Below are 18962 nucleotides of genomic sequence, written 5' to 3'. Positions count from 1 at the left end.
CGTGGTCTTGTCTTGGCAGAAATAAAATTTGGGAAACGCTGGCAAAAAGCTATGGTTGAAGCCTAGGAAGTAGTTGGATTTCCAAGGAAGAACCTGAAGCATAATGAGAGAAAGTATCCCAGAGAACATCAACACTTATGAGGCAGGCAGGAAGGAGAGCCTGTGGAGGAGAAATGGAGCTCAGGGGTAGTGGGAGCGAGAGAAAAGGAAGAAGTGGACTGAACCTGTTGTTGGCTCTGATTTCTCACGGCATGCGGAATACCCTGGGTACATCTCAGCATCCAACAAGTTGAAAATCTTTTTCTAGAAGCGTCCAAGGAACTTTTTTGTCAAACGGACAAACCATTGCCCCCCGTTTTTTTCAATTATCTACTCATACCTGCACACTGGTGGCCTTGAAGCTGCTGAGAATTGCATGGTGAAGTAGTTCGAGGAAACTGCACTTGTTCTGATCCTGGATGTTGCAAGTAACCTACTGATGAGCTATGGGGGTAAAAAAAAAAAATCAAACAAACACAAAAACAGCACAATGAGATGGAGATTACTGTAAAGATTCTCTGAATGAACAGTCCTTTAAATTTACTTAAATAAAATTATTTTTTAAGTAGGTCAGCTTAGTAAAAGTCAAAATTAATTCTTTTCTAAACTGTGAGTTATAAATAATTACTTTTGGGATAAAAATCACTTTGTTTTTGGCAATAACACAGATTTTTAAAAACAACTCCTGATTTCATTGCTCTTACTCTTTTACAACTTATTCTAAATAGGATTTTTGTGCTGTTCAAATAACTTATTTTTTAAAAAGGAAAAATCAGTAATTTTACAAAATAAAAAGGTACTTTATTTGGACCTCACTAAGCTATATTTCAGAAGAGAGAATATGCAGTTTGACAATGATGGGACTCAGAAAGAAATATTTTATTCCTTAAAAAATGTAATATCAGGACTTCCTAGGTGGCGCAGTGGGTAAGAATCTGCCTGCCAATGCAGGGGACACGGGTTCCATCCCTGCCCCAGGAAGACACCACATGCCGCGGAGCAACTAAGCCCATGTGCCACAACTATTGAGCCCATGTGCCACAACTACTGAAGCCCACACGCCTGGAGCCCATGCTCTGCAACAGGAGAGGCCACCGCGATGAGAAGCCTGCGCACCACAAGGAAGAGTAGCCCACGCTCGCTGCAACTAGAGAAAGCCTGTGTGCAGCAACGAAGACCCAACACAGCCAATAGAATAAATAAATAAATAAATAAATTTATTAAAAAAAAAAGTAATATCTAAGGACATAAGGTACTATCTAAGGAGTAAAACAAACAATAGAACATGATTCTGACATATTCTAATAAAAATACTGACAAAAATAAAAGGCTGTTATTCTAAAACCATTAAGCTATTACTGTATTTTTCAATGGTTAGTCTTTGAGAATCAAACTAATATGGGATTTGTAATAATGTGTCTTTAAAGTTTTCTCCATTTAGCAATTTCTTTCAGGAAAAGAGTAAAAATCATAGAGCAATACTGTGAATTCTTTCTGAGAATTCTCAAGTAATCAGAAACATTAATTTATTATAAAACCCCGTTACCAACCTTTTTTTCATCATTTAAATAAACTTTCTTTACATGGTATTTTATTTCTTAATCTAGGTTTAACAACTTTTTGTATTTACATCTCACATAACTGCATCAAAAATACTACATTAGGTCCAACTACTGAATTACAGAGAATACAGGGAGACATGTTAAACACCTCCACGATGACACCATCACTCAAATCCAAACTCTGGGACACTCTACAACACAAATGTGTGAAAACAGTTGCAGTGATTGTGGGCTAGTTGGTAATACAAAGACCAACTGGATATTTGATATAATTAAGAAATTAATTGTTAAATTTTTTAGAATGTGAAATAGTACTATTAAGTTAGGTAGGTTTTAAAAAAACCTTTTAGGGATACCTATATTGAAATACTAGTGAATGTAATAATATGATATCTGGGTTTATTTCAAAATACTAGAAGTTTAAACGAAAACAGATTAGTCATTAGTTGATAAATGTAGAAGCTAAATGATGGGTACATGGGGGTTCAGTACATTTCTATTTATAATTATATGTATTTAAAAATGACTAATAAAAAGTTAAAAAATGATTCTCTATTTCAGGCTGACAATTCTCCAATTAATAATAATTAGTAAAGTTTTATTGTTTTCTGTGGCAGTAACTCAAGTGTGGTTCAATAAAAGGGAATAAGAAAGGGATGTAAAGGGAAGTTTCATAAAAAGTGATTTTGGACCATATGACAAAATGAAAAAACAGTACTTTCTGAAATTGATGTTAATTATGATCAGAATGCATTATATGAGTATCAGCTACCTGTGGAAATGATACAGCTTAAGGCATGGCTTGTAAATGTGCTGCTACTGGAGAGAACTGAAAGTTATACTACAGGATGGAAGGATTTTTAGGTTCCTCTCTAAATGGGATAAATGCTCCCTTGGGCCATGCAGTGCCCCATACCCTGATCTTGTTCATTAAGCACATTCTAAGGGCGTATTCAAGTTCTGAGGGACATGGGTGACAGGAAGCCACCCTGAATAGGGACAAGAATATTCAGGTCACTGAGATGAGAAATATATCCCATACTACCAAACTATAAACTGCTATTCCAGTTTGCCACTCTAGTGGGTTTTAGTTTTAAACTTAGTATACGTTGGTTTTCTAGCACTAGATTATCCCTTAGGTGAATGGATTACAAAACCGAGTTCCAAGACTCTACTAATCTCCTCCAAAAGACATAAAGATACACATACATTGGGCAATGAGCAGCCCTCTTAAATCTCTTAAATGCTCTATTTTCAAGGATCCAATTGCCTTCTACAGAGGCAGAAGTAGAATATGCTAGAAAAAAGAAAGGCATGAGTCAACTTTTATTTTTTTTTATTTTATTTTTTTGGCACACGGGCTTAGTTGCTCCGTGGCATGTGGGATCTTCCTGGAGCTGGGATCAAACCCGTGACCTCTGCATTGTCAGGCGGATTCTTAACCACTGTGCCACCTAGGAAGCCTGAGTCAACTTTTAAATACCACTCTCATTTAAAAAAAAAATACAAATATTTACATAATATACCAAAAAAAAGGGAAAACCATGTTGTAATAACTTTAAACATTTCTCCTTTGGAAGACAGAGAAAGAAGGGAATTTTAAAGTAAAACACCAGGCCTAATCCCTGAAGAAGTTTATATTCTACCCTTGAACAGGAAAACAAAACAATCTTATGAAACTGTTTGGTGCCAAACTTCCTGAAAAGTGCTAACTTAAAACTATGATTCTGTAAATTAAAACTAATTAATATAATATCAATTCCCAAATATATTAAAGGTCATTGCAACAAAAATTAGTCTTGCCACTTATACCAATTGTTTGGCCACAATCTTTAGGAGCTGCCATTTCTCAGTGTAAGGTACAGCCAGTCAGAGTGCTGTAAAATGCCTCTGAGGATCATGGAGATTGGTAAATGACATGATAAAATATCAAAAAAATAAAAAATAAAAAATCCATCAAGTTTCTTCTTCTGGGTTTTCTACAATGTTCATCTTATCCCTAAAATGTTCTATGATAATCCATAGGAAGCAACTCTACTTTCCTCTGGTCATTTACTTCCTCATTTTTACTGTATTTTGGAATCAAAATCATGATGGAAAAAAATGATAAAACACATTACATATTTTTAAAATCATAAACCTACCGTAGTCTACCAAAGTGTGAAGAATGTTTTGTAAATACAATATGACCCTTTGTCAATGTTTAAAACTGGCCTTTAAAGGGTAGTATAGATGTCATTTGATTAGATCATCACGGCAATCTATTTGATACACCACAGTGTAAGCAGAGATTAATGCTTGGTTTTAAGCTATACTCACTAAATGTGCAAATTCATGATGTTACACTGTTATCTATTTTAATGGTTTTTTACATTTAATAGTTGACCTAGGGGAAAGCACCATGGGTTTGGGTGTCAGAGGCAGCATGGGTTTGAGTTCAAACTTATTTGTTGTATGACTTTAAACATATTATTTGAACTTCAGCTCTCTCATCAATAAAGATGCGATTAGCACCTGTCTTATCAACTATGATAAAAGACTTGGCCAAATAATTCAAATTACAAACACTCAAATGCAAAAACGTACAACTTCACTAATAATCAAAGAGCCAAATTAAAATGAGTTACGTTGTCATTTATGAAATCTGAAAACAATAAAAATGACCCAGTATTCAACTGGGATATAAATCTAAGATTTTGTCAAAATGTACCAAAGACATTAAAAAAAAAAAAGTCATATCTTTTGATCTATTAATTCTTCTCTATGGACTCTATAGCAAAGAAGAAATTCAAGTTGCTCAAAAGAGTAAATAAATTATTGTATGTTCATAAAATCAAATATTAAAAATTATATTTAGAAATATTTAATGACATGAAAAACACTATAGCAAATGCACAAAAAATATCCAATAGGATCTCAACTATGTTAAAACTACATACGAAAAGAAGAAAGATTAAGAACAATATAAACATGACAGTAGCAGTCAACTTAGGGTTGTGGGTATATTGCTGATTCTTGATACTTCATATAAATGTCAAATAAAACTTTTATTGTACAATATTTGGAGTTTTCCCTTAAATGCAAATGATCATTTTTTTCTAGGCTTTCTGGTTAAATGCTTATATTCCTACAAGTATTCATTTATAGCTCACCTATTTCCAATGTGAAACATTAAAAAAACAAAACAAAACAAAACAAAACAAAACTGAGTAGACCAAAAAATAGAGAAAAGAAAATACTTAAAAGACAAAACAGGGACTTCTCTGGTGGTGCAGCAGTTAAGAATCTGCCTGCCAACGCAGGGGACACAGGTTCAATCCCTGGTCCGGGAAGATTCCACATGTCACAGAGCAATTAAGCCCGTGTGCCATAACTACTGAAGCTCACAGACCTAGAGCCTATGCTTGGCAACAAGAAAAGCCACTGTACTGAGAAGCCTGTGCACCGCAACGAAGAGTAGCCCCCGCTTGGCACAACTAGAGAAAGCTCGCATGCAGCAACCAAGACCCAACACAGCCATAAATAAATAAATAAATAAATAAATAAATAAATAAATAAATAAATTCATTAAAAAAAAAGGACAAAACACGATTGTTGCTTTCACTGAGAACTGAATCTACTTTGTGTTTCCTGGCAGCTAAGACAAATTGGTGAAACCCAGAGGATTACGAGACTCTGTCAGGATGATAAAGGAAGCGAGTATTTAAGCCTCTGGCAGGTGCTGGATTACAGGCATATTGAAATTGTATTCTATGATGACTTTAATGCATGTAATTAATTATAGAGGAATCTAGTCCTTTGATAGAAGATATGAAACACAGTTCATATGTTACCAGGAAACCGAGAGGCCGAGGGAGGAATCTTGCCTGAAGAGAGGATTATTTCCCATTAAAAAATAGATAGCGTGTAGAAATAGCTGCAATAAGGGCTGACATTTTCCTTAAAAACGAACTTTGTATTTTCAAGTACTTGAATGAGACCCAAGGGTCTAAACTGCACATTTCACATAAAAGATGCCTTTGGTTTCAGAAATATAAGGGGCAGCTATTATCAAACACAATCAACCGTAAGGATATCTATGGTGCTCCTGGGAGAACGACTGTTTGAGAAGGGCCATATTCTAACCAACCCGCGAATATAAACTGGCTATCATCAAGTAGCTATGTTGGTGGACTTACAGATATATCACTTTAGTAGCTGATTGAGGTGGCAGGAAACATTTGCCAAACAGTAATTTTAGTCTTAGTATAGCTGATCCTAAGGTGCTCTTTCTGACCAATACTTAGCTGCTTATTAAGTCTGCCTGTAGAGTGAGACATAAAATTGCCACTGGCACTGAGGACGATGCTTGTACGCCTATGTGATACAGCTGAAGAACAGGCATCGCATTCTTCAAACAGCTTCATAAAATCTTTTAAATATAATTTCAAAAGATAGGAGTAGTGTAATTTGAATCAAATTTCACCTATAAGAGACTGACTTCTGGCATGACAGCATGAGTTTACTGATCTGCTCTCCCACTGAAACTGGTGAAAACTATTAAAAAGCAACCACTTAAAGCCTCTGGAAATGACCCTAAAGATGAGCAGCAAATTAGAAACATCTATTCAAGAACATGTATGAAAACTTGGTAAGAAAGGTGAGTATGGTATTCCTTCCTGCCCCTTGCAGTTTAGTGAGGTACAGACTCTACACCAGACAGTTGTAGCCAAGAACACAGAGCTCCCTCTCCCCGCAGCACCCAGAGGGAGGGTTTCTTCCTAAGAGGAGTGGTATGTTAGCTTTCTCATCCTGCCCCCAGGTACCTGCTGCTGAAGCTAAATCTGGAGTGAATGAGAGTGAGAGGTGGGGACTCCTTTCCCCACAACCTCCACTTGTAGAACAGAAGGTCTACGGGGTGTGATATGCAGAGAATACTTGGGCCCTGGCCTGATTACCCTTGTCCCTGCTCCTGAAGTGGTGATTTCATGCCAGGAGAGGTAAGCCAGTTATCCTAGGCGGTGGTCTCCTTACCCTCCCCAATTACTCATCTCATAGGATAGGGTGTCCTTTGAGAGAAGCTAATCACTGTCCAAATCCCCAGCTTCTGATCCCTGGCTCAGAAATTTTTCTGGGGAGAAAAGAGGCTATAAAACAGGGGCTTCCCTGGTGGCACAGTGGTTAAGAATCCACCTGCCAACGCAGGGGACATGGGTTCGATCCCTGCTCCAGGAAGATCCCACATGTTGCGCAGCAACAAAGACCCAACACAGCCAACAAATAAATAAATACATTTATTAAAAAAAAAAAGAGGCTATAAAACAGATAGCACCTAATATATTCTCAAAAGAACTGTCTTTAACTGCAACAGAGAGGGAAGACTTTCAAGCCTACAGGTGCTTTCAAGAACAGGAGTGGTTGTGGTAAGACAACTGGGAGAAGATTCAAAATTCAGGCTAAACTGTAGGCTTGCTAGTTTGCAGGAGGGAAACAGCCAACAAGACAGCAGGAATGAGCATTCCCTATGTCAGAATAAAAATCAAATACTGACTACAGAAACTTTTCTTCAACAGAGCCAGATTTTGATTGAATTACTTTGTAGAACAATTTATGAGTCAAGGCATTATTGAAAACAACAGAGTAATCAGCTAGCAGTTAGTGGATGCTGTCAAGGAAAAAGAGAAACAGAGTCCTACCAAAACCACTGTGATTCCAGGATGGCTGTGAGAATACCCAAAGTAGTTTTCCCTGCTTGAGGAAAAAAAATCAGAGGCTGAACATTTGGTGGTGGTGGGAGGTTTAAACAGACTTCATTAAAATAATCCAGTCAGTCACTAAACAAATTAACAAGTGAACAACAATAACCAGACCTGCTACAATACATTATCTAAGATGTCCAAATAAAAAAAAATTTACAAGGCATGCACATAAACAAGAAAGTGTAATCCATACTTTGGATACAAGCAGGGAACAGAAACTGCCTGTGAGAAAGAACATATTTTTCACATTTATCAGAAAGACCATAAAGTAGCCATTATAAACATGTTCAGAGAACCAAAGGAAACCACGATTAAGGAAGTAAAGAAGGAATGGTGACAAGGTTGCATTAACAAATAGGGAATATTAATAAAAAAGAGAGAAATTATAAAAAAGAACCAAATAGAAATTATGGCGTTGAAGACAGATTGAAAGAGATTATACAAGCTAAAGAACAGACAGAAAAAGGAACACAGAAAAAAAGAGCTTCAGAGCAATGTGGGGTATTGTTAAACAAACCAACACATGTATAACAGGATTATCAGAGAGGAGAGAAAGTAGCGGAAAATATAATCCAAGAAATAATGTCTGAAAACATCCTGAATTTATTGAAAAACAATAACCTACTCATTCGGAAACCTCAACAAACCCTGCAGAGATCCAAAGAGATTTCATAGCAAAAATGTTGAAAGTCAAAGACAAGCAGCAAGAGAAAAATGACTAGTTACTTATAATGTGACCCCAGTAATAATAACAGCTGACTTCCCAACAGACATGATGAAGCTCAGAAGGCAGTGAGATAACATATTCAAAGTGGTCAAGGAAAAAAACCTTTCAACAAAGATTCCTACATCCAGCAAAGCTATTTTTCAAAATGAAGGCAAAACAAAGACTTTCCTTAGTAAATAAAAACTGAGAATTTGTTGCTGGCTGACCCATCTTACAATAGGCACTAATTAGAATAAACATAAAAAGATAAAAGAGTATAGTATTATGGACTGAAGGCTTGCAACCCTCCTAAACCCTCCTAAATTCATATGTTGAAGCCCTAACCTCAATGTAATGGCATTTGAAGATGGGGCCATGGAGAGGTAACTAAGTTAGATGAGGTCATGTGAATGGGGCTCTGGTCCAATGGGATTAGTGGTCTTATAAGAAAATACATCAGAGAAGTTGTTCTCTCTCTGCTTGCAAACACTGAAGAAAGGCCAAATGAGCCCCAAATGAGAAGGTGGCCATCTGCAAACCAAGGGGAGAGCCCTCACCAGATATCAGCCCTGCTGGTACCTTGATCTTGGAGTTCCAGTCTCCAGAACAGTGAGAAAATAAATTTCTGTTGTTTATGCCACCCAGTATATGACATTTTGTTATGGTAGCCTAAGCAGACTAATACAACCAAAAACAGGTAATTTTGTAATTGGAAAGACAGTAGAAATGCATATTTTCCCTCCTTTCTTCTGATTTTAGAGGCAAGTATATAAAATAATGTGTATATAATATAATGTTGGGCCTATAACATACAAAAATGTAACATATTTGCCAATAATGGCACAAAGGATGTGGGTGGGAACAAAGCTGTACGGGCTAAGGAAATGTCTACTGATGGTAAGGTAATAGTTAATAACAATGTACTGTGTTTGTAATGTTTATATAATATGTATACCAAGAATACCAGAAGAAGGGGGGAAAAGAGAATAGAGCTATGTAGGAGTAACTTTTCTTTATATCACTGGAATTAAGCTAATGTAAATCAGAAGCTGATTTGGATAAGTTAATATACATATGGCAAATCTTAGAAAAACCACTAACAAAAAAACCCTCTAGAAAGGTTAAAAAGAAAGAAATTAAAATGCTACATTAGGAAATATTCACTTAATGCAAAAGAAAGCAGGAAAAGGAAGAATAAAGAAACAAAACACAGGCAATAGAAGACAAAAGGGAAAATGGCAGACATAAGCCAAGTACATTAATAACAACATTAAATGTGAATGGATTAAATGATTCAATCAAAAGACAGATTGTCAGGATAAAAAATGATCCAACTATATGCTGTCTACAAGAGACACAAAGGCTGAAAATAAAAGGATGGTAAAAGATATATCACACAAACAGTAACCACAAGAAAGCTGGTATGTCTATATTAATATCAGACAAAACAGACTTTAAAACAAAAACTGTATGGGATAAAGAAAGCATTTCATAATGAAAGGGTCAGGGAAATATAATAGTTTATCAGCTCCTAGTAAAGCGGCACTAAAATACATGAAACACACACTGAAAAGAATGAAAGGAGAAATACACAATTCAATGATAGTAGTTGGAGACTTCAACACCCCACCTTCCTTTTCATTTTTTTGGCTGCACCTTGTGGCTTGTGGGATCTTAGTTCCCCAACAAGGGATTGAATTCAGGCCCACAGCAGTGAAAGCATGGAGTCCCAACCATTGGACCGCCAGGGAATTCCCAATACTCCACTTTCTATAATGAATAGGACAACAATACAGAAGATCAATGAGGAAAAGAACACCTGGACAACACTATAAACTAATTAGACCTAAGAGACATCTACAGAACACTCCATCCAACAGTAACAGAATACACAATCTTTTCAAGTGTACATGGAATGTTCTCCAGGACAGACCATATGCTGGGCCATAAAATGAGCTTCAATAAACGTAAAAAGATAGAAATAATACAAAGTATTTTCTCTGTCCACAATGGAATGAAATTAGAAATCAATAGCAGGAAAAAATTTGGGACACACACAATTAAGTAGAAATTAAACACCACAATACTAAGTTACCAACAGGTCAAAGAAGAAATCAAAATAGAAACCAGAAAATATTTTGGGATGAATGAAAATGAAGACACAACATACCAAATCTTATGGAATGCCACTAAAGCAGTGCTTAGAGGGAAACTTATAGCTGTAAATGTCAATATTAAAAAAGACAAAAGATCTCAGATCAATAACCTACACTTCTATCTTAAGACACTGGGTGGTGGGCTGGGGGAGAGATCACCAAGCCTACAGCAAGCCACAGGAAGTAAATAGAAAGATTACAATGGGAATAAGCAAAATAGAGAACAGAAAAACAAGAAAAATCAGTAAAAACCAAAAAAGCTGGTTCAGTGAAAATATCAACAAAATTGACAACTTTTTGTTAAACTGACCAAGAAAAAAAGAAAGAAAACTCAAATTACTAGCATCAGAAACGAAGAGGGGAGATTACTACAGAAATAAAAAGGATAACACAATAGTATGAAAAATTGTATACCAAGAAAATAGATCAAATTCCCCGAAATATACAAACTGCTAAACCGAACTCAACTAGAAACAGAGAATCAGAATGGGCCTATAACAAATGAAGAAACTGACACAGTACTCATAAAACAACTTACACACACACACCTCCTTCCCCTACACAACAGCCCCTGCATAGAAGGCTTCATCACTGAATTCTATTAAACACTTAAAGAAAAATTAACAATAATTCTTCATAAACTCTTTCAAAACATGGAAAAGAACACTTCCCAACTCATCCTACATTACCCTAATACTAAAACCAGACAAAGACACAAGACAACAACAGACCAGTATCTCTTATGGATATAAATGCTAAAATCTAACCAAGTGTGATTATCCCAGGAATGCCAGGGTCATTTAATGTCTGAAAATTAATTAACGTAATACATATCTTTTCTCAACATGACACAGAGTACCTATGAAAAATCCACAACTAACATCATTATTAAGGTGGAAGACTGAATGCTGACCAGTCACGAAGACAATGATGTCAGCTCTCACTACCTGTACTGAACACTGTACTAGGGCAATGAGGTAAGAAAATGAAACAAAGAGTACCCAAATTGACAAGGAAGAAATAAAATGATTTCTTCACAGATGACATGACCATGTATATGGAAAACCCCAAGAAAACTATTTTAAAAGCATTATGTAAAGTAAATGAGTTCAACAAAGTTGTAGGATACAGTATCAACACAAAAATAATCTGCATTTCTATGCACTTCCAATGAACAATCAAAATGAAATTAAAACAATTCCATTCATAGTATCATCAAAAAGAATGAAATACTTAGGAATAAGTTTAATAAAACAAGTGAAAAATTAACTCTAAAAACTACAGAAACATTGTTTAAAGAAATTAAAGATCTAAAGAACAGAAAAACATCCCATGTTCATGGAATGCAAGAATTAACATAGTTAAGATGCCAATTCTCCAAATTAATCTACAGACTCAACATAATCTCTGTCAGAATTCCAGCTGACTTCTTTGCAGAAATGGATAAAGTGATTATGAAATTCATATGGAACTGCAAGGGACACAGAATAGCCAAAACAATCTTGATAAAGAACCAAACTGGAGACTCATATATCCTGACTTCAAAACTTCATCAATATAATGTGGCACTGGCACAGGATAAACAGATTAGTAGAAGAGAACTGATAGTCCAGAAATAAACCTAGACATTTATGATCATGTGATTTTCAATAAGGGTGCCAAGACCATTCAATGGGGAAAGAACAGTCTTTTCAACAAACAGCACTGGGAGAACTGAACAGCTATGTGCAAAACAATGAAGTTGGATGCTTGTCTCATCCCATATAAAAAGTTAATTAAAAATGATCATAGATTTAAATGTCAGACCTAAAACTATAAAATTCTTAGAAGATACAGACATAAATCTTTGTGATCACAGACCTTGTAATAAATTCTTTGGTATGATACCAAAAGCGTGAGCAACAAAAGAGAAATAGATAAACTGGACTTCATCAAAGTGAAAAACTTTTGTATTTGAAAGGACTGCATCAAGGAAGTGAAAAGACAACCCACAGAAAGAGAGAAAATATTTGCAAATCATATATATGTTAAGCGACTTGTACCAGAATATATGAAGAAATCTTACAATTCAATAATAAAATGACACACAACCCTATCAAATTGGGCAAAGGATCTGAATGTACATTTCTCCAAGGAAAACATACAAATGGCTTAATAAGCACATGAAAAGATATTTAGTATTATTGGTCACCAGGAAAATCAAAATAAAAATCACAATGAGATACTACTTCACACCTAAAGTCAGATAATTAACAAGTGTTAAAGGATGTGGAGAAATAAGATCACTCATGCACTGCTTATGGAGATGTAAAACATTGCAGCTGTTTCGGAATAGAGTGGCAGTTCCTCAAATGATTAAACAAAAAGTTACAATATGACCCAGTGATTCCACTCCTATAGAAATGAAAACATATGTCTACACAAAAATATACAAACTAACATTTATAACAGTACTATCCACAGCAGTCAAAGATGGAAACAAACCAAATGTCCATCAACCAACAAATGGATAAACACCATGTGATATATCCCTATCATGGAGTATTATTCAGCTATAAAAAGGAATAACCTACTGGTAGTATGCTACAACATGGATGAACCTTGAAAACATTAGGCTGAGTGAAAGCAACCAGTCACAAAAGACTACATATAATTCCATTCATATGAAATGTCCAGCATCAGGGAAATCTATAGAGACAGAAAGTAAATCAGTGCCTAGGAGATGGTGGTGGTGGTGGAGGGGCTGGAGGGTAACAGCTAAAGAGTACAGGGTTTCCTGTTTTATTCCTTCATCAGTATATTCACATTAAAAATTTTTAAATTGTGATGAAATAAACATAGCATACAATTTACCAACATCAGCATATAGCTTAGTGCCATTAAACACATTCACACTGTTTTACAACCATTACCACCACCATCCATCTCCAGAACTCTTCATCTTGCAAAACGGAAATTGTACCCATTAAATAGCAACTCCACACTCCTCCTTTCCCCAGCCTCAGGCAACCACCATTCTACTTTGTTTCTATGAATTTGACTACTCTAGGTAACTCAAATAAAGTAGAATCATACAATACTGGTCCTTTTCTGACTGGATTACTTCACACAGCATAATGTCTTCAAGATTCATCCATGTTGTAGCATGTGACAGAATTTCCTTGCTTTTTAAGATTGAATAATATTCCACTGTATGTCTATACCACATTTAATTTATCCATTTATCTGCTGTGGGACACTTGGTTTGCTTTCACTTCAGGGTTTTGTTTTGTTCTTGAGATAAAAATGTTCTAAAATCGACTGTGGTGATGGTTGCTGCACATCTGTGAATATACTAAAAACTATTAAACAGTACACTTAAGTGGGTGAATTGTATGGTATATGAATTTTATCTCAATAACGCTGTTCCCAAAGAAGGTAAATAAGGAAATGGTACAACAGACAAAAATGGTATATATATAAAAAGGTACACATAAAGAAATTATATTATATGAAGTCACCCACAAAAAGGTTGATAATTTAGGAAAAGTAATAGTTTTCAAAACCCTACATAAAAATGTTATTGCTATTATTTATCTCTTCTCTTTATGGTTTTACAAATACTATGATTGTTATTAAAAAAAATTTTTTTTTGATGGGAGATTAAACAATAATTAGTTCACTTGAAAAGCAAGTCCCACACGTGCTACAGCTTTTAGTGGCTCCTAAACATGGTGTCCTTGAAAATTTATGAATAGTTGGAAAGGTGTGCTTTGGTTTTCTTTTTAAACCATCTGTCGTCTTATTGACAATGATAGTCAAACAAGCCTCCAGAACTTAATAATATTACTCAGTAGACATGTGCTGTGCTCCCTGAAGATGCTGTAAGTAATCAATATAATGCATTTGGGGACTACAGTAGTCTAGGTATCACACATTTAATTCTTTAATAATGAATTAAAAAGACTGAAGCAGTTAACAAAGAACAAGCACTCTGAATCTCATTGGCCCCAATGACTGACTCACCATCTGTGACAACCTGAGCAAATTTCACTGGAATTTAAACCAAATTTAATCAGCCTAGGAAGGGGGAAAAAATTAAAAATGAAAGTTTAAACTATTCAAGGGTTACTCCATATTTCTTTTGGATTATTTTTGTTGGATTTTCCTATTAATAACAAAACTTTTTACATCTTGTTTTGGAGCAATTTTAATTTTGGGGCTGGATTATATTTGTGATAAACCTTTTAGAGGTAGAATTACAGAATAAAAAGGTACAGCAGTTTCGTGTGTTGTTAAATATCATTAGACTGATTTATAAGAAAAACGGGCTTCATATGCCCAGCACCCAGCAATGTTTGTCTCTCTGCTTACTGTTAACTAAGCATTTTGTCTTCCTTTTTTGGTTAAGGTTGCCTTAATTCTCACTTCTTAAGATTGTTGGTGAGAGTGAACACTTTCTCATGTAATAATTTATTATTAGTTCTTGACTAGTGGGTAAACTACTTATTCTCACGAATTTATTATCATTCTAGAACATACAGAAGTGATAAAAATGTTTATAAGCTTTTATCAGACATGTCACATTTCCCCCATCTTGATATTTTCTTTTTGAAATCTGTCTTAATGTAACTGTGCTGAGTCTTTATACTAAAACAACCTTTAAAACATTCATCTACTCTGATAATGCACTTCACATCCTGAATCCTAAATCAGTGAGAAAAACAATCAGAAAAGTATTTTCATAACCTCTTCACCATACCTGTCTACATACTAATATCTGTACCCATGCACTGTGCTTTCCCTCCATTTACCACACGCGAATACTCTGCATCTTATTTATGGCTAACCAACTTCGATTGTTTACTCTCATCCTCCTTAGGGACCTTACAACTCTACCCTCTCTCCTACAGCAACACACCTCTTTCTGCTGTCTTTCATTTCAGCGTACAAACACTTCTTTTTTTAAATTAAGAACAGGACACTCTTTCTTAACCTAATTTCTCCCTCCCATATACTAATGAAATTCAGTGCTCCCATTTAGGGATGCAATTCTCAAAAGCTGTCTCTATTTAGCGTTTCCAATTCCTCTCTTCCCATTCCCTTGGCTTTTATCTCTTAAGGTCTTCCCCCATAGTTAAGTGATTTTATTACCTGTTTAGGGGTTTGAAATATATATATACATGTGTATACACACACACACACACACACACAAGAAGAGTACCCAGAAATATAAAGAATCCCATTTAAAGAAGCAAAAAACGACAAACTATGTAACCTCTATTTGGATTAAGAAAAGAACATCACTAAGTCTCCACACCTTCTCCCACCACGAACCTCTGTTGTGTAGCAATGTTCCATATGGAAGGTTTAACTTTTTAAACAATTGTTTCTGAAGGTTTTTTTTTTTTAATTACTGAGGTTTGAGAATTCTTGATATCCTCTCTATAGAAGTACTTTTTCAGATATTTGATTTCCCAGTCAGTATATTTCTCGACTTTCCATTTTCATTCTTTTATGTAGCCAGTTTCCATTTGGTATAATTTTCTTACTGTCTGAAAGACTTCTTTTAACATTTCCTGCAGTGCAGGTAAGCTGGTGATTAATTCTTCAGGTTTCTGCATGTTTGAAATAGTCTTTATTTCATATTTGTCTCTGAAAAATATTTTTACTGGTATAGAATTCTATGTTTTTTCTTTCATTACTTCAAATAAAGATGCTGTGCCTCTGTCTTCTGGCTTGAATTGTTTTTAACAAGAAGTCTACCGAATTATGATCTATGTTCCTCTGTATGTAACGTGTCTTTTTGCTCTGGCTACTTTTACAATTCTCCCTTTATAACATTTTGAGAAGTTTCCTCCATATTTCTTTTGCTTGACGTTTGTTGAACTTTTTTGGATCTGCAGGTTTATAATTTTCATAAATTTTGAAACATTTCAACCATTACTATTCACATATTTTTTGGTCCCCCCTTTTCCTCTCTTTTGAGGATGCCAACTGCATATGCATTAGGCCCCCTGAAAAGCACTGGTGCTCTGTTCATTTTTTCCTAGTCCTTTTTCCGCTGAATTTTATACTGGCACTGTTTCGGTCAGTGTCAATGGACTGATTTTTCTCTTCATTATTGGCCTTAGTTTCTTACTTCTTTGCATAATTGATAATTTTTGATTGGATGCTAGACCTTATGAATTTAATCTTGGGGAGTGTTAGATATCCTTGTATTTTTTTAACAATATTTTTGAGCTTTGCTCTGAGCCACAGTTATTTGGAGACAATTTAATCCTTTTGGGTCTTGCTTGTTTAAGGCAGAACCAGAGCAGCTTTTAATCCAAGGCTAATTGTCCTCCACTACTGAGATAGTATTCTTTTCAGTTCTTTACTCAATGCCCTATGTATTATGAGGTTTTGACCTGCTGGCTGGTAGGAATATAAACTATTCCTTTTCTTGTGTGAGCTCCAGGGATTGCCTATTCCTTTTGACTGATTCTTTTCCTGGCCTTGGGTACTGTTTGCACACACGTGCACCAGTGAGCAATCAACAAGAGCAATCTCTTTGTAACTCTCTTCTCTTCACTATTCTGCCCTGCAAACTCTAAGCCACCTTGGCCTCCTAATTCCATCTCCTTAATTCAGACAGAGTTTTGCTTGTGTTTCCCCTCCTTGAGCTGTGGCTAGGAAATTCTCTCCAGGCTGGAAGCTGGGGCAATCATAAGACTCACTTCTTTGTTTTTCCTCTCTCAGAGTTTACTGTCCCTCACTGCCTAATGAAGACTGTTGTTTCATGTATTTCTCTAGTTTTTAAGTTAAGGTAGGAGGATAACTTTGGTCCCTGTTAATCTATCATGGCTGGAAATGGAAATCAAGAGGATGTAGGTTTTTAACGTCCTTTCATCAATATGTGTGATACTGTTTGCAACACTGATAAGTAAAACAAAGAAGTCAGCACACTGTCAAGGCAAAGAAATTAGTCACAAAATAAAATACACAGAGTATGCCAGAGGGGCACTTTCAACACAGACCTTTTCTGCTTCCTAAACTTGGCCTATCTCAGGGATCACTTGTTACCTAGGTTACCTATTGTCTGGAGAAATATCAAATAAAATGGCAAGCCATTCAAATTCTTGGGCTGTGAGAAGAGTCAGGATGGATTTTGAGAAACAATTTGGAAAAGCTTAAAATTTACTTGAGGAAGAAAGTTGTAAAAATCTAATGAATATTTCAAAAGTGGGTGGGAAGATTAAGAGATATACTCCTTTTTCCTTGTTTTAAAATATACTATCTGGGGCTTCCTAGGTGGCGCAATGGTTACGAATCTGCCTGCCAATGCAGAGGTCACGGGTTCGATCCCAGCTCCAGGAAGATCCCACATGCCACGGAGCAACTAAGCCCGTGTGCCAAAAAAAAATAAAAAATAAAAAAAAAATAAAATATACTATCTGAATTTCTCCTTTAATTCCTTCCCTTCTGTCTTTCAAAAAAGTACCAAAGTACCACCTATTTTTGAATAAATACTCTTCTTAACATTTTATCTGTAAGACTTCATGAACTGTCTAAAGCTATTTCCTTCTTAAGAGTTCTTTTATTTGTTATTCTGGCTGCATCACAGGGCTTGTAGGATCTTAGCTCCCCTATCAGGGATTGAACCCTTGACTTTGGCAGTGAAAGCGTGGAGTCCTAACCACTGGACCACCAGGGAACTCCCGCAAGCTGTTTAATCTACCACATACTCTCTCAGTTTACAAATGACCTCCATCCATTGTCCCCCGCCCCCACCCCTCCAAATGGTCTTCATCATTCCCAGCAACATCTGACTGTTAATCTTTGAAATCTCCTTGTACGTTGGCTTCCACACCCCCTTTTCCTACGCTGTCAGCCTTCATTTCAGACCATTTCCTGTTGGTCTTTTTTTTGCTATCTATTAATCATTAAATATAGGGGTTGGCAAAACTGTGGCCAGTGGGATTTTAAATGGCCTGCAAGGTAAAAATGGTCCCCCACCTAAAGTAATTTCATTCTTCTCATTAGTAGACACATATGAAAAAAAAATTTTTTGCTCAATTATTTCATTTTGAATTTTGTCAATAATTTTTTTTGAAATTTATTTTCTCTCGTTATATATACATACCTAAAACAGTATCCACAATTAGACACCTTGGCCTATAAAGTCTAAAATATTTCCTGTCTGGCCTGTTAGAGAAAAGTGTGCTGGAAGTTCCCTGGAGGTCCAGTGGTTAAGATGCTGCGCTTTCACTGCAGGGGGTAAGGGTTCAATCCCTGGTCAGGGAACCAAGATCCCACATGCTTTGCGGTGTGCCCCCCACCCCCCAAAAGTTACAGAAACGTGTGCTGACCCCAGATCTAATAGGTATTTGTAAGTAAACAATATACAAATTATAACTAATCTCCAACTCTGACATTCTACTGTTGCTAGTGGGACATTTCCCATCAAGGCAACTCGAATTTTTCTTTAATCCTCACATATTATTACCAAATATTTATTTCTTCTTTTAAAGTACCTCCCAGATGTATCCCCTTCCTACTGCTACCACCACAGCTGAGCATCCTGCCACGTGATGCTTACATTACAACACTTCTCTTTGTGGTCTCTGCCCAATTTAAATCTATCTCAATGACTGCCACTCAACTATTTTTTTTAAAAAAAGATGAACTTTACCACATCAATTTCATATTCAGAAACCATAAATACATGCTATTATTAAGAGTCTAAAATACAAATTTCTTAGCTTGACTTCTTGCTCATGCTGTATTTTTCTCAATTCCA

At 35.8% G+C, this 18962-nt stretch overlaps 1 protein-coding gene across 12 annotated transcripts in view; it reads right to left on the bottom strand.

Moving 5' to 3' along the window:
* R3HDM1 (R3H domain containing 1) overlaps positions 1-18962 on the bottom strand; it is a 178428-nt gene that overhangs the window by 15254 nt on the left and 144212 nt on the right. For all 12 annotated transcript variants that reach the window (XM_057745227.1, XM_057745229.1, XM_057745228.1 and 9 more), the window contains one exon: positions 380-483. In XM_057745227.1, the coding sequence (XP_057601210.1) occupies positions 380-483 (104 nt within the window). The remainder of the gene's footprint in view (positions 1-379; positions 484-18962) is intronic.

Source organism: Hippopotamus amphibius, chromosome 8 (assembly GCF_030028045.1).
Source record: "Hippopotamus amphibius kiboko isolate mHipAmp2 chromosome 8, mHipAmp2.hap2, whole genome shotgun sequence".
Lineage (NCBI taxonomy): Eukaryota > Metazoa > Chordata > Mammalia > Artiodactyla > Hippopotamidae > Hippopotamus > Hippopotamus amphibius.
Note: the sequence above shows the minus strand (reverse complement) of the source record. Positions and strands in the feature narration are given on the sequence as shown.